This window comes from Podarcis melisellensis, assembly GCF_964234715.1.
Source record: "Podarcis melisellensis genome assembly, chromosome: 8".
Classification (NCBI taxonomy): domain Eukaryota; kingdom Metazoa; phylum Chordata; class Lepidosauria; order Squamata; family Lacertidae; genus Podarcis; species Podarcis melisellensis.
Genome location: NC_138540.1, coordinates 14,490,574 through 14,506,583, shown reverse-complemented (window position 1 = coordinate 14,506,583; position 16,010 = coordinate 14,490,574). Strand labels below are relative to the sequence as shown.

General features: G+C 49.0%; 1 protein-coding gene across 1 annotated transcript in view; it reads right to left on the bottom strand.

Moving 5' to 3' along the window:
* Positions 1-13,913, bottom strand: part of ALDH4A1 (aldehyde dehydrogenase 4 family member A1) — a 28,609-nt gene extending 14,696 nt beyond the window's left edge. The window contains exons 1-8 of the mRNA XM_081923659.1: positions 13,756-13,913; positions 10,403-10,496; positions 8,717-8,809; positions 7,715-7,762; positions 7,203-7,358; positions 4,857-5,006; positions 3,588-3,662; positions 1,523-1,710 (exon numbers count right to left, since the gene is read on the bottom strand). Coding sequence (XP_081779785.1) covers positions 1,523-1,710; positions 3,588-3,662; positions 4,857-5,006; positions 7,203-7,358; positions 7,715-7,762; positions 8,717-8,809; positions 10,403-10,496; positions 13,756-13,796 — 845 coding nt within the window. The 5' untranslated portion in view covers positions 13,797-13,913. The remainder of the gene's footprint in view (positions 1-1,522; positions 1,711-3,587; positions 3,663-4,856; positions 5,007-7,202; positions 7,359-7,714; positions 7,763-8,716; positions 8,810-10,402; positions 10,497-13,755) is intronic.
* Between the last annotated feature and the right edge of the window lie 2,097 nt (positions 13,914-16,010).

Here is a 16,010-nt window from a genome sequence, read left to right as displayed (position 1 = left end):
AATCTACCGCTCTTAACCACTACACCACACTGGCTCTCATGATGCAGAATTTCAGAACTCAGGCTCTTCCGATGTTCATATGAACAGTGATGTTACACACACACATAATTATATAATAATTATATACACACATAATTATAGATTATAATTTCTGTTTCGATCTGTCAAGCCTGCCCCTAAACATATTGTATGTGATCCTGGATCCAATCTCTAGGGGGTAGGACTAGATGTCCCTGTGGAGTCCCTTCCAGCTCTAACAATTCTACAATTCTCGGGGCACCAATTCTCTGTTTGCCACCAGCCAGCCGCTTAATTTCTGGCAGAGGCTGCATCAGCAGATTCTCTCTCTCCCTCCCATTACAATTTGCTGTTTTCTGGGGCGAGCGGGAGTTGCCATTTCCACCCCGGCCTGACCCCCCTCTCCTGCATTCTCTGGCTCTCAGAAGACTGCGAGGCTATTAGAAGCGCCAGCCTCCTCTAAACCTCTGAACGAGCGCCACGCTCGGATGCGCCCCTGCTCCTTAAAAGGTAGGGAGCTCATAAATTAGCGCCGGAGTGTGGGACTCCTGGTGTGACAGCATTAGCATTTTTATTGTTTTCAAAAGCAAGAGTTTGGTCACACTTGAAATCAAAAAGAAAAAAAAAGAGGGGGGAGAGAGAGAACGAAATGAAGTACTTCTGGCTTTGCCTCTCCTGCACTCTGCTGCGGACAGGAAGTGTCAACCTATAAACAGGAAGTTGAGCAACAAGCAAAGACAACTTCCAGGAAGTGTCAGTGTGTAAGCAGGAAGCTCAGCATCCCGTAAACAACTCTTCCAGGAAGTGGTACCTATAAACAGGAAGTCAAGCATGCTGCAAATTCATCTTGCAGGAAGTATCAGTCTATAAACAGGAAGCTGAGAAACTTGCAAATACAACTTCCAGGAAGTGTCAGTATGTAAGGAGGAAGCTGTTTACACGTAAACAACTCTTCCAGGAAGTGGTGCCTATAAACAGGAAGTCAAGCATGCTGCAAATTCATCTGGCAGGAAGTATCAGTCTATAAACAGGAAGTTGAGCAACTTGCAAATACAACTTCCAGGAAGTGTCAGTATGTAAGCAGGAAGCTGTTTACACTCAACTCTTCCAGGAAGTGGTACCTATAAACAAGAAGTTGAGGATGCTGCAAATTCATCTTGCAGGAAGTATCAGTCTATAAACAGGAAGCTGAGAAACTTGCAAATACAACTTCCAGGAAGTGTCAGTGTGTAAGCAGGAAGTTGAGCATCCCGGGAAACAACTCTTCCAGGAAGTGGCAGCCTATAAATGTCTTCCAGAAAGTGGCAGCCTATAAATAGGAAGCTGAGCTGCCCACAAACATGACCTCCAGGAAGTGGAAGCTTTTAAACAGGAAGCTGAGCATCCCGTAAACAGGTCTTCCAGGAAGTGGCAGCCTATGAACAGGAAATTGAACAACCTGTAAATAGAACTTCAAATCGGTGGCAGCCTACAAACAGGAGGTCTCCCACCCCTCCTAACTCACGGTACACTGCCGGTGAAGTTGAGCCCACAAAGGTGCTCCGAGGCGGTCACTGTATCGCCAAAAACGGGGCCGTCGGCCGGGACGAACTGGATGACGTTGGGCGGGAGCCCCGCTTCCAAAAGGATCTTGTAGACGGCATAGCTGGACAGCATGGCTGTGTCGCTAGGTTTCCAGAGGACCACGTTCCCCTGGGAGAAAGCAAAGGCCACAAAGCAAATCAGATTTGTCACAGAATCATAGAATTGTAGAGCTGGAAGGGATTCTAGTCCACCCGCCTTGCAACTGGTATTTAGTTAGGACAGTTACCGTATTTTTCGCCCTATAGGGCACACCTAGTTTTGGTGGGGGAATAAAGAAAAAAAAATTATTTCCCCCCCAGGCGCAGCAGAACAGGCTGCTATCCGCAAGCCTAGGGAGCCCGGCGGGAAGTCGCGCCGGTCTCCCAGGCTTGCGCAGAGCTGCCCAAAGCCCGGGACGCAGGCAGCTCTGCGCAACTCTTGGGAGACCGGCGCGACTTCGTACCGGGCTCCCAAGGGTTGCGGAGAGCTTCCTGAAGCCTGGAGAGCGAGAGGGGTCGGTGCGCACTGACCCCTCTCGCTCTCCAGGCTCCAGCGAAAGCCTGCATTCGCCCCATAGGACGCACACACATTTCCCCTTCGTTTTTGGAGGGGGGAAAGTGTATCCTATAGGGCGAAAAATACGGCAAATGTAACCTCCAAGTTCAGGGGCAGTGTACCTGAGAATGCCAGCTGCTTTGGAGAAACAAAGGCAGAGGGCTGTGGCCTTCGTGCCCTGATTATGGGCTTCCCAGAGGCATCTGATCAGCTGGCGTGGGAAGCAGGAGGCTGGCTTGACTTTGGGCCTTTGCATGTTCTTAAATAGCCACTGTGGCATGGAATGGAGCCTTCGTGTACGGGGGCAGTCTATCTCCAAAATGCCAGTCGCTTGGGGACAAGTAGTAGGAGAGACAAGAATAGGTGGTCTCACTCAGCAGGCTGAACACTGAACAGGAAGCTGCCTTATCAGACCAATTGGCACATATAGCTCAGTATTGTCTACACTGACTGGCAGCTTCACAAAGAGGACATATCAAGCCTACCTGGAGATGGCAGGGATAAACCCTGCAGCTACAAAAGACTTTCCCAGGTTGAGCCTCACCTCAACAGGCCACTGTAGAGTTTCAAAAGGTTTCAGAACAGGGCAACTAAAGCGATCGAGGGGGTGGAGAGACTCCCCTGCGACGAAAGGTTACATCATTTGGGACTTTTTAGTTTAGAGCAGGGTTTCCCAAACTTGGGTCTCCAGCTGTTTTTGGACTACAACTCCCATCATCCATGTCTAGCAGGGCCAGTGGTCATGGATGATGGGAATTGTAGTCCAAAAACAGCTGGAGGCCCAAGTTTGGGAAACCCTGGCTTTGAGAAAAAGCAAGGAAGAGGGGCCATGATAGAAGTTTACAAATTTGGGTGAGGCATGGAGAAAGCAGAGAGAGAAAATATTTTCTCCCTCTCTCATAGCCGAACGTTGGAAGATTCAAGACAGATAAAAGAAATAACTTCTTCATGCAGCGTATAAACTATGGAACTGCCTGCCACTGGAGGCAGTGATGGCTACCAACCTCTATGGTTGCGGAGAAGGCCCTTGTGCTTGAGGGACTAGTTGGGACAGTGGCCTGATTATTCCTAAATTCTTACGTTCTTGAATTTGAGAGACTGGGTATGTGCTTTTGTCCCTAACCCACTCTCCTCCGTGTCTCAGGATTGCCTAGCAAACTTCGAGGAAGTTTCCTAGTTTTAAAAAAAGACCTCTTTTAAAAAAATGTCCAGAGGATGGCGAGGGGAGGGAGGGTAATGTTTAAGAACCGGAACGCTTTCCCCGTGAGATGCTCAGCAGGCAGCAGGAGGGACCCCCCCTGGTGTTCAAAAAGCACAGGGCTGAGTGTAGAAATACGTGGGGAGGGGGGAGAAACACTTCTCCCCAAAATTCCCCCTGCAACTGGCTGGGGGGGGGGGAGGACGGAACACCAAAGAGCCACCCAGCCGCCACCACCACCCCGATTACTCACCATCAAAGCGGGAGCTCCTGCCAGGTTTCCTCCGATGGCGGTGAAGTTGAAGGGGGAGACGGCAGCAACAAAACCCTGCAGGAGTAGGGAAAAAAGGATGAATTAAGACCGTGGAATAAGCAGCCACGGAAGAGTTTCTCGGGGGGGGGGGGGGAGGCACAAGCGAGCGAGCGAATGAGCCCGAAAAAGCGTCTGTAGCATCTTTTTTAAAAAAAATATGAACAGGGCTGCAGCTCCCTGAGAAACTTCTCTTTAATTAAAAAACAAACAAACACAGCCCTGCAAAGCTTCTAGCCCTCATTGTGCACAGGCAAGCTTGAAACCATGCAGAAGTCAGAAAAGGTGGGTGGGTGGGGCTGATGGTCAGAAGTCGGGGGCGAATGGCTCCCTGCCATTTAGCAAAGTGCTTAATAATAATAATAATAATAATAATAATAATAATAATAATTTATACTCCGCCCATCTGGCTGGGTTTCCCCAGCCACTCTGGGCAGCTTCCAACAAAAGATTAAAATACAGTGGTCTGTTAAACATTAAAATCTTCCCTAAATAGGGCTGCCTTCAGATGTCTTCTAAAAGTCTGGTAGTTGTTCTTCTCTTTGACATCTGGTGGGAGGGCGTTCCACAGGGCGGGTGCCACTACCGAGAAGGCCCTCTGCCTGGTTCCCTGTAACCTCACTTCTCACAGTGAGGGAACCACCAGAAGGCGCTGGACCTCATCGTCCGGGCAGAATGATGGGGTGGAGACACCCCTTCAGGTATAATCGGCTGAGGCCATTTAGGGTTTTAAAGGTCAGCACCAACACTTTGAATCGTGCTCAGAAACGTAATGGGAGCCAGTGTAGATCTTTCAGGACCGGTGTTATGTGGTCTCGGCGGCCGCTCCCAATTACCAGTCTAGCTGCCGCATTCTGGATTAGTTGCAGTTTCCGGGTCACCTTCAAAGGTAGCCCCACGTAGAGCGCATTGCAGTAGTCCAAGCAGGAGATAACCAGAGCATGCACCACTCTGGCAAGACAGTCCACGGGCAGGTAGGGTCTCAGCCTGCGGACCAGATGGAGCTGGTAAACAGCTGCCCTGGACACAGAATTAACCTGCGCCTCCATGGATTGTTGTCTTTATGATCATAGAATTACAGAGTTGGAAGGAACCATCAAGGATTTCCTGGTCCAAATCTCTCCCCCCCCCCCCCGCAGTCACAATGGTCTCTATCTTGACTGTCGCATAGAGGGTACCCCACCCCAGGGGGGAACAACCTTTGTGCCCCACCTCCAGCCCCCGATAGATCATGCTGTTGGTACTGGGGGGAATGCTGAGCGGCTGCTGTTCCTCCAGCTCCACGGCGTATTTGGCATTGAAACGGAAGAAGTCGATGAGCTCCGCAGCCGCGTCAATCTCCGCCTGGATGACGGTCTTTGCCTGGTTTAAAGAAACAAAACTTTCCAAAGTTGCCATTCTACCAAGTTCATGTTTGGTCCCTTATCCACACTGGCCTCTGCTTCCCTCCCCTTAACACGGAGCTACCACATAATACGCGTCCAGCGTTCACAAAAAATGAGCAGAACAATCAAATTATTACTTTTTTTAAAAAAAGTTAAAATCAAACATTTGAAACACTGGAAAAAAATAACAAAAATCAACAAGGTGTTAAAAATCGGATCAAAACCCTCGCAAGCATTCTACGTGTCTGGGTTGGCTTTGCCTAATCAAAAACGTTTTCAGCAGGCACCAGAAGGTGTATGGTGAAGATGCTTGCCCGGTGTCAAGGGGCAGGGAGTTCCAAAGACTAGGTGCAAAAATATTGGGTTTCTTTTCTTTTGCAATCATACAATCCAAGGACTGTAGAATTGGAAGGGACTGCCAAGGGTCCACCCCCTGCAATCAAGTAGTACTGTATTTTTCGCACTATAGGACGCACTTTTCCCCCTCCAAAAATGAAGGGGAAATGTGTGTGCATCCTATGGTGCGAATGCAGGCTTTCGCTGAAGCCTGGAGAGAGAGATGGGTTGGTGCGCACCGACCCCTCTCGCTCTCCAGGCTTCAGGAGAGCCCCACCGCCAGCCCCACAAGCTCGGGGGACAGCAGGGAGGCGGAACGCCGCCATCCCGCTGTCCCCCGACTTGGTTAGAAGGCTGGCGGGGGGAGAGGCCTGCTCCTCCCCGTCGCCAGCCCCGCAAACTCGGGAGACAGCGGGAGAGGCGCAGCGCGCCCTCCCGCTGTCTCCCGACATGGTTTGGAGGCTGGCGGAGGGCTTCCTCCTCCCCCAGCCCCGCAAGCTCCCAGAGCGATGCCAAAGCTGCGCGCAGCTTCGGCATGGCTCTGGGTGCCATTCTGGGGGAGGGGAAATAATTTTTTTCCCCTTTATCCCCGTCCCCCCCCAAATCTAGGTGCGTCCTATGGACCGGTGCGTCCTATAGTGCGAAAAATACGGTATATAAAATTTTAGTAAAAGAAAGAAATACAGTCATACCTTGCGTTACAGACACTTCAGGTTGCGTTTTTTTGGGTTGCGGACCGGCGAAACCTGGAAGTACTGGAACGGGTTACTTCCGGGTTTCGGTGGCCCTGCATGCGCAGAAGTGCTAAATCGCGCTTTGAGCATACGCAGAAGCGCCGAATCACAACCCGTGCATGCGCAGATGGAAGTTGCGAACACTGCAGGTTGCAAACGTGCTTCCCAAATGGGTCACGTTCGCAACCCGAGTATCCACCGTAAAGGATATTGCTTCTTCTTTCAGATTTTTGTTTCTAACTCAACACAGCCCGCAGGAAGGCAGAGAAGGGTCCTAATAATAATAATAATAATAATAATAATAATAATAATAATAATAATTTATTTATACCCTGCCCATCTGGCTGGGCTTCTCCAGCCACTCTGGGCGGCTTCCAAAAAAATATTAAAATACTATAATGCATCAAACATTAAAAGCTTCCCTAAACATGGCTGCCTTCAGATGTCTTCTAAAAGTCTGGTAGTTGTTGTTCTCTTTGACATCTGGTGGGAGGGCATTCCACAGGGCGGGTGACACTACTGAGAAGGCCCTCTACCTGGTTCCCTGTATCTTGGCTTCTCGCAGTCAGGGAATCGCCAGAAGGCCCTCAGAGCTGCAACTCAGGGCAGAACTATGCGGGTGGAGATGCTCCTTCAGGTATACTGGACCGAGGCCGTTTAGGGCTTTCAAGGTCAGCACCAACACTTTGAATTGTGCTCGGAAACGTACTGGGAGCCAATGTAGGTCTTTCAAGACTGGTGTTATGTGGTCCCGGCGGGTGCTCCCAGTCACCAGGCTGGTTGCCGCATTCTGGATTAGTTGTAGTTTCCGGGTCACCTTCAAAGGTAGCCCCACGTAGAGCGCGTTGCAGTAGTCCAAGCGGGAGATAACCAGAGCATGCATCACTCTGGCGAGACGGTCCGCGGGCAGATAGGGTCTCAGCCGGTGTACCAGGTGGAGCTGGTAAACAGCTGCCCTGGACACGGATTTGACCTGTGCCTCCATGGACAGCTGTGAGTCCAAAATGACTCCCAGGTTGCGCACCTGGCCCTAACCACAGAAACATCTCCCATAATCCCTTGCTCAGCCTTCTGGGGTTTTAGACACGCAACACACCACACACCTGTCCCACCATGGTCTTGGCCAAGATTTCTGCTCTCCTGGGACCGCTCAGCAGGTTGGCCGCTTTGAAAAATATCTCTGCACGGTCCTGGACAGGCCGTAGGTCCCATTCCCTTCGGGCGGCCACTGCGGCGTTAATGGCCTTGTTCAGCAAGTCCTGGTTGGCAGAGAAGACGACAGGGGAGGTGTATAAGAATTAAATGCAGTTTGGAGAGAATAGAGAGAATAACTTCCTCCACCTTCCTCGATGCAACTTCCTCGATGCACACAGCACCGGTGGCACTCCCTGCCACAGGACAGCAGCATTCATCTGAGTACTGGATGGTGGGGAGTTTTGCACCCTGCTGGTGGGCCAACCAGAGGTATTTGATTGGCCGCCGTGGGAAGTAAGAGAGGGACTGTAGCTCAACAGGTAGAGCATGCAGGAAAACCCATTTCTGTCACCAGGAAACTATCCATGCCCAAGCAGCTCATCTGCCGCCAGACACGGCTTCCGACGCAGGCACTGCTCACCTTATCTGCGTAGCAGTATTTGGCCACTTTGTGGGAATGGTTGAAAGGCTGAAAAAGAAAAGAAAAAGGTATTTTTGGAGGTCCTTATTGTAACGTTCTGCCCGTCTACTCAGAAGCCAGCCCCATCTCCCAGGTTTCAACGGGATTTACTCCCAGGTGGCGCAAGGGATGCGGGTGGTGCTGTGGGTTAAACCACACAGCCTAGGGCTTGCCGATCTGGAGGTCGGCGGTTTGAATCCCCGCAACGGGGTGAGCTCCTGTTGCTCAGTCCCAGCTCCTGCCAACCTAGCAGTTCAAAAGCACATCAAAGTGCAAGTAGATAAATAGATATCGCTCTGGCAGGAAGGTAAACGGCGTTTCCGTGCACTGCTCTGGTTCGCCAGAAGCGGCTTAGTCATGCTGGAAGCTGTACGCCGGCTCCCTCGGCCAGTAAAGCGAGATGAACGCAGCAACCCCAGAGTCGGTCACGACTGGACCTAACGGTCAGGGGTCCCTTTACCTTTAAGTTTATATAGGATAGCAGTAGTCTTAGCTAGGAATAAAGCCCATTGGCATTCCAAAAGATATTTCAAGGAATATTTCAAGATCATACCAAGGGCTACCCAGGTAGCAACTAATCCCAACAAGATATTCTTTCATTGGATTTATATCCCGCCTTTTTCTCCAGGGAGCTCGAGGGGTGTACATAGTTCCTCCTTGGCCTCATTTAATCCCAGCAACAACCCAGTGAGGTAAGCAAAAGCAGAAACTGGCCCCCAAGGTTCCCACAGAGAGCTTTACGGCTGAGTCGGGATTTGAACCCGGCTCTCCCAGATCCTAGCCTGACACTCAAACTGCTACACAGGCTCCAGCGACAGAGAGGTTATCCTTCCCAAACAAAATCTAAAAACAAAATCTCGACAGCTTAGTGATTTTGGGAAGTGGAGGGAAAATTCATCACAGGGCTATGTCAGGGCACTAACAAAATATAGATATATGCGGAAGTTTGCCGACGGAACTCACCGAGACTTGATACCTCACATCGGCCGTCCACACCTCCTCTCCTCCGACGACACAAGGGATGGACTCGGTCTTGCCTTTCAAATCATTTAGAGCCTACAGAAAGAGTTAAGAGCCATTTGGTGCCCAGCTAATATATCTGAGTTTCTAACACAGGATGGGAACTGTAGTTCAGCAATATCTGCAAGCCATGGGTTCATTCCCCATCTCTGCATTAAAATTATTATTATTATTACAACTACAATTATTAATTAAATTTCTATACTGCCCTTTATCCAAGGATCACAGAGTAATTTACAACATAAAAATACATAATATAGTAACAAACAAAAACAAGAACAAGTTTAAAAGGTTATAAATGGTTGAAGTAGCCAAAAGCCTGAGGGAAAAATAATGTTTCTGCCTGGTGCCTAAAGATATGTAACAAAGACGTCTGTCACTCAGACCCATACATGTATATGTAAGATTACGGGTTATGTAACTTCTTCCAAAGGGACGTAGGTGGCTCTGTGGTCTAAACCACAGAGCCTAGGGCTTGCCGACTGGAAGGTCGGCAGTTCGAATCCCTGCGACGGGGTGAACTGCCGTTGCTCGGTCCCTGCTCCTGCCAACCTAGCAGTTTGAAAGCACATCAAAGTGCAAGTAGATAAATAGGTACTGCTCCGGCGGAGAGGTAAACAGCGTTTCCGTGCGCTGCTCTGGTTCACCAGAAGTGGCTTAGTCATGCTGGCCACATGACTCGGAAGCTGTACGCCGGCTCCCTTGGCCAATAAAGCGGGATGAGCGCCACAACCCCAGAGTCGTCCACAACTGGACCTAACGGTCAGGGGTACCTTTACCTTCTTCCAAAACAGCATGACACTCTAGAAGTTGAATAGGATGCAAAATCTGAGGATGCTTCGAATTAGGGTACCTAAGTCGGCATAACAGTAAAAAGGCTTTAGCATGAAAAGCCCCATAAGCCAAGGAAGTAGGTATGAACAAGGAAAAAATGCACAAGGAAAACAGTAGCTGATGGAAGTACCGTATTTTTCCGTGTATAGGACGAGGGTTTTTTATTTTAAAATTATGCAAAAAATTGGGGCTCGTCTTATACACGGATAGTGGAGAGTTGGGACAGGCGACTGTTGGCTGCAGCAAGTAGGAGACTGCTAGTGGCGTTTTTCCATGTTATTGGTGGATGCGTGGAGGTCCGCTGGCTATTGGCTGCTGCAGCAATTGGGCGGGCAATTGGCGCTTGCTTTCGGCGAGTGTGCAGATGATTGGTGGCTTTGTGGATGTGTGTGCGATTGGTTGTGGCAGTCCTGAGGGTGAGCAATTTTCAACAAGTCTAGGAAATTCCCCCCAAAAAAGTTCAGCAACTGGCAATCTCCCCCCATTTTCTCAATTTTTAGTCCCCAATTTTTAGTCTTATACCCGGGGGCGTGTTATACATGGAAAAATACGGTAGCTGGGAGCAGTAAAGGCAAGTGGTGGTCTTGTTTAGGGATGGAGGAACTGTGGGCTTTCCAGATGTTGCTAGACTCCCAATTCCCATCAGCTGTAGCAGCAACATCTGGAAGGCCAAGGGTTCCCCATTCTAGCATTAAAAGAAGGCAGAGTTGTGACGGAGGCAGTGAGGGGCAGTAAAGGCAAGCGATGGTCAAGTTCAACGATGCCCAAAGTGCGTATATCTCCTCTATGCAGTACCTTCTGCAGAGCTGCTCGTTCGGGGCTGCCGGACTTGAATGCCAAAATGGGTTCGTTGGCCACCTCTGCAGTGCTCCGGTGCTGCCATCGCAGCCTGGTAGGGGGGCAGGTGGGAGAAAGAAAAGGGAGAAATGTTAGTTCTGGGTCCCTTTGGGAATTACCCCCTATTAAGCTGCTGGGTTCTTTTACAGGAAACCCGTAGCAGATGACGGCTACAGAATGACATCCACAACAGCGCCATAGCTGTCAACTTACAGATTTGAAAACAAGGAACCAGCAGCCTCGAAAATACGGGATCAGCAGCCAAAATAAGGAATTTTCCGAACACAGGTATGTTCAACTTCTGAGCCCCTCCGAGCCAAATGCAGAAAGCCCAGCCAGCAGCCAAATGAAGCCTCAAGCAGTGGTTCCCACAGTGCAGCAACCCGGCAAAGCGGATGCAGCAAGGAAAACCACTGTCACCTCTCTGCTGGGAAGCGCTGAGCAAAGGTGAGTCTCCAGGCAACGCGGCTGATTTGATTGGCATAAGGCATGCAAGCTCCACCCCCCCAGTCGTTCTTAGACTCCTTATTGGGTGAACAACGCAGCCAAGCAACACAGCTGGAGCCTCCCTCCTCCCTGGCCGGCAGGCAGGGAAGGAAAGGAACTGCTTCCTTTGAAACCCGGGAAATTTAAGGGACATCATCAATAAAGGACAGCAGCGGGACACAGCGCTGGGATAAGGGACTTTCCCGCCAAATAAGGGACGGTTGACAGCTATGAACAGCGCTAGCAAAAGATCTTGCTACAGGGAGGCTGCCACTGCCAACACAGCCTGCCCAACGTTTTGGCCTTCAGTCCAAAGTTCAACAGTTTGCTCAGCATGCTGTAGCTGGACCTGTGCGTCTTGGTGCAAAGTTTGACATTCTTCTCTGCACCGGGCCAGCGAGCCAGCTCAAATTTTCTTTAAGAACTTTAGGGCAAGTGCAGTTGGAGAGACATGGGGAAAGCAGACTGGCTGCGTGTGTTTACTTTCCTAAGATGGTGGCTTTGCTGGTCTGTTATCTCATGCAAGTGCTGATAAAATCCAAGCCCTCATTAGCTGCGATAAGGAAAGGAAAGGTGCGAGGCAGATAGAGATAACAGGACTGTGGGAATTACCAGGAATCTATGTCAACGGGAGGCAAGAGATAGACTTAAGAATTAAGGCCCTCTGAATGTTGCTGAACTACAAATCCCAGCAGCCCAGCAAGCACAGCCAGCAGCGGTGGGAGTTGTAGTTCAGCTGCATCTGAAAGGGGCATAGTAGAAGTTCCCAGATTCAATAACTAGCATCTCTAGCTAGGGCTCAGATTGCCCCTGCCTGAAACCCTGGAGAGCTGCTGCCAGTCAGAGTTGACAGCACTGAACTAAATGGACAAATGATTTGAGTGTTAAGACCTCACTGAAATTGCAATGTTTCCATTTGGCCAAGTCTGCCAAAGCCGAATGGGAACTATTGCCCTGTTGCTATCTTTTTAAATATTTTATTTTATTTTTATTTCAGTCTGAATTTAAAAAAACAACAACACAAGTGCGTCTTTTTAAAAATCACATATTGTTTTTACCATCTCAAGGACCTGATCGCCTTAGGGTGAAGGTTGGGTATGGTAATTATCAATAATAATGAATTTAGCAGAAAAACCAGGGATCAGCAATTTAATTTAAAGCCTATAAATAATTCTTTTCCAAATAAGTTCAGGCAAGCACTCTGAAGGGCAAAAATGCAGACGTTCCCCTCCTGCAGTTTAATTTTTAAGAGCTCGAATCATCTTTTAACCTCCCACTGAAGTTCTTTTGCTGGTGGGGGGAGAGAGAGAAAAAATTCCACTTGCTGACAACAGGCCAGAAAATTTCATCAGAGCAGCCACCCGACCTCTGTCAAAGTTCTTGCCTTGAAGCTCCTTGCAAAATCTTTGACTGCCTAGGGAGAAAGGGAAACACGCCTAACAACCCCTCCCCCAGGTTTGTTTTTTTCCAGGTTATCTGAATTTGGGGAAATTGCTCTTTTCGGGCATGGTCAAAGTCTCAGAAAGCAAAAGGCTTCTGGAGATAAAAAGAGAGGAAAACGGGTGCCTGTCCCAGGAGATAAATACTATGAGTTAGTTTTACCCAGATTAGACCTACTGAAATTAATGGTCTCAAGTTTGCCAATGTCCATTAAGTTTATTAGTTTACTCAAAGGAGGGCTAATGCTAGAAACAACTCAATAAATACAGATATCGATCCCCTGCTACCACCCACCAATAGAATACTGACAGTTTGAAATTGCAAATCCTTACAACAGCACGAGAGTAAGATCCAGGAGACAAAAAGAGATCGTGGCTGAACTATATATACTTAAATGTCCCATTGAATTGAATGGAGCTTAACTCACAGGTTAAGTGAAGTTAGGCTTGCAGTCAAACTCTGGAAGGGGCCCTTAAGTCAGGAATCAGTAGAAGGGGGCTATTCATTGACGAATGAATAGGAAAGTAATTCCTGGGGAGGCTACTAGGAGGTTCCCTATCCCCCCCCCCAAAAAATAGAAGGGACTGCCCAGTTTTGATCTTCGTTTACTGGAGGGGTACTTTTGCACGCAAGGAAGGAGGTTACTCCAGAGATACCCCTAGAACTAAGGGCTCCGGACTCCCCACCACCAGCCCGAAGGGTGATCAGACAGTGGCAAGAAGACCTTCCTTTCAAAATGGGGTGGGTCACTTTCAGACTTCTATAAGAAGGGCTCTGCAATACCCAATATAAAAGCCAGCCAGGAAACTACAACTAATCCAGAATGCGACAGCTAGACTGGGAGCGGCCGCCGAGACCATATAACACCAGTCTTGAAAGACCTACACTGGCTCCCAGTACATTTCTGAGCACAATTCAAAGTGTTGAGCGTCTCCACCCCCATCATTCTGCCTGGACGCTGAGGTCCAACGCAGAGGGCCTTCTGGAGGTTCCCTCATTGCGAGAAGCAAAGCTACAGGGAACCAGGCAAAGGGCCTTCTCCGTAGTGGCCCCTGCCCTGTGGAACGCCCTCCCATCAGATGTCAAAGAGAAAAACAACTACCAAACTTTTAGAAGACATCTGAAGGCAGCCCTGTTTAGGGAAGCTTTTAATGTTTAACAGACTACTGTATTTTAATGTTTTGTTGGAAGCCACCCATTTATACCCAGATGGGCTGGGTATAAATAAACTACTATTATTATTATTATATACAGGAGCACAGTTTGCGATGGGGTGGTTTCAGCCTGACTGCCCCACACTTGGAAAATCGGGATTCAAGACAGGGAAGAGAAGATTTGCCCCCCTCCCCAAATAATCTCCCCCCCCCCCAATAATCCAAACTCACCCCACCCTGGGTAGCGTTCTCTGTAACAGAGGAAGCAGCATTCTACGTATATACACTGTATATATCTCTCTCTGTAGAGGCTTTGCAAAAAGGAATCCCAAACTGGGAGCAAAGCACGCATGGAAAGGGGTAACCCCTCCCTGTTCCTTAATTTGGAATGGACCATTCTCTTAGCAAGGCGGGGGGGTATCTGCATTCCCCCGCCCCCGAGAAGAACAACCCATTACGCATTGCTACAGAACATAGCTCCTAAAGCATTTATGCTTATATGTATTTTCTCAGCAGAGTTCAGCCTCAAATATCCCTAGCTGAAAGTATCTATATTTAGATTCTTCCTTTGCCTCCCCCCCCCCTCAAAGAAAGGCAAGTAGGTTAACCCAATGCTCTTCGGAAAACGGGGAGGAAGCCGCGGGAACCAACCAGAAGGCGGCATCGCAGAGTTCCGACCAATCAGACGCCGGCTTCAAGTTGCAACCTTTAAATGAGAGAGGTAAAGGGGAAACGCAGCAAAGATGTTTTAAAGGGGGAATCAGCTAAGGAAGCGGCTGTAGAAATGTGGGGGGCAAACTAAGGAATCCTGCAGCATTTTCAATGCATTCTCAAAGGGTTGGATATCGGCCCCAGACCCAGGCAAGCATTTTCCCTTAGTCTGCGGCAGCTGGACCACAGGCAGAAATGCAACTGGTGCAGCTGTCCGTGCTACGAAGATGCATCTAGAGCAGGGGTCAGCAAACTTTTTCAGCAGGGGGCCGGTCCACTGTCCCTCAGACCTTGTGGAGGGCCGGACTATATTTGGGGGGCGGAATATGAACGAATTCCTATGCCCCACAAATAACCCAGAGATGCATTTCTAGTAAAAGCACACATTCTACTCAAGTAAAAACACACTGATTCCCGGACTGTCCGCGGGCTGGATTTAGAAGGCGATTGGCCCGGATCTGGCCCCTGGGCCTTAGTTTGCCTACTGTAATAAACGTAAATCTGCCCTTATTCCCTTATGGGGGACACAAGAGCCCTTATAGAATCCTTTGCAGGTTCTTCATCCGTCAGAGAAAATAACAGAGGCCAACCAGAGAATATTGAGAAGCAAAGCAGCTAGTAAGCCTGATCTTTATTGAACTGTTGCAACAGGGTGTCCCCTTCACATGCAGAAGGAGGAGGACCCAGAACAAAGATGTGTCCACCCTTCTATAGACATTTCAAATTGCCCACCTTGGAGTCCAAGACCACCCCCAGAAACATCATACCTACATCACAGAAGGGGTGTAGCTCAAGACCACCACCCCAGATACATCATACCTACATCACATAAAGGGTGGTCTACAGCAGAAATCTGAGTGCGTTGTTTACCTCCTGTCTGGCAGATTACCTGTTAATGCCTACTTGATTGGATACCCTGGGGAGTCTTTTGTAATGACAAATACTTCGTTCCTGAGCCAGATCACAGGCTCACCCTATTCATACACAAACATACCCTTAAGACAGGATTTGTGAACAAAAAGACAATGGGGAGGCTCCCCCACCTCCTCCCTCCTTGCAGAGAAAACATTTGAAAATGGTTTCAGGGCGGTCCTCCTGTGCTGCTCCAGACATGTGGTCCACACATCTATATATGTGCTTGGTTGGTACATTTATGAACATTTATTATATATATAAGACCTTAAATTTTTTATTTCACTACCCATGCAGCCTTTCTCAACCTTGAGTCAGATGTTTTTGGCCTACAACTCCCATCATCCCTGACCACTGGTCCTGTGAGCTAGGGATCATGGGAGTTGTAGGCCAGAAACATCTGGGGACCCAAGGTTGAGAACCAGATAGAGGGAAGAGCTTTCTCTGTGGGATAGCTGCCTGGTATTGCTGGAGAACATAAAAAGAGCCCTGCTGAATCCAATCCAGCATCCTGTTCTCACTGTGGCCAACCAGATAGATGCCCAAAGGGAAGTCTGAGAGCAGGATCTGACCACAAGAGCCCTCTCTCCTCCTGTGATCTCCAGCAACTATAGTGCAGTTGGGTCAAGAGCTCTTGAGTCGTCATGGTCAGATTCTACCTTCTGTTAAGAACGGTACCAGGGGCCTTGAAATATTAGTTGCTGGGAATCACAAGCAGGGCTGCTAGCAGTGATGGCTATGTTCTACCTTCTCTGCCATTGGTGGCAGCGTGCCTCTTGCAAGAAAACTGGGGTTAGCTTTTGCAGGCCAACACCCCATCAAGGGTCCCCTGAGGTCTGCTATCAGTCAGAGATACAAATGGA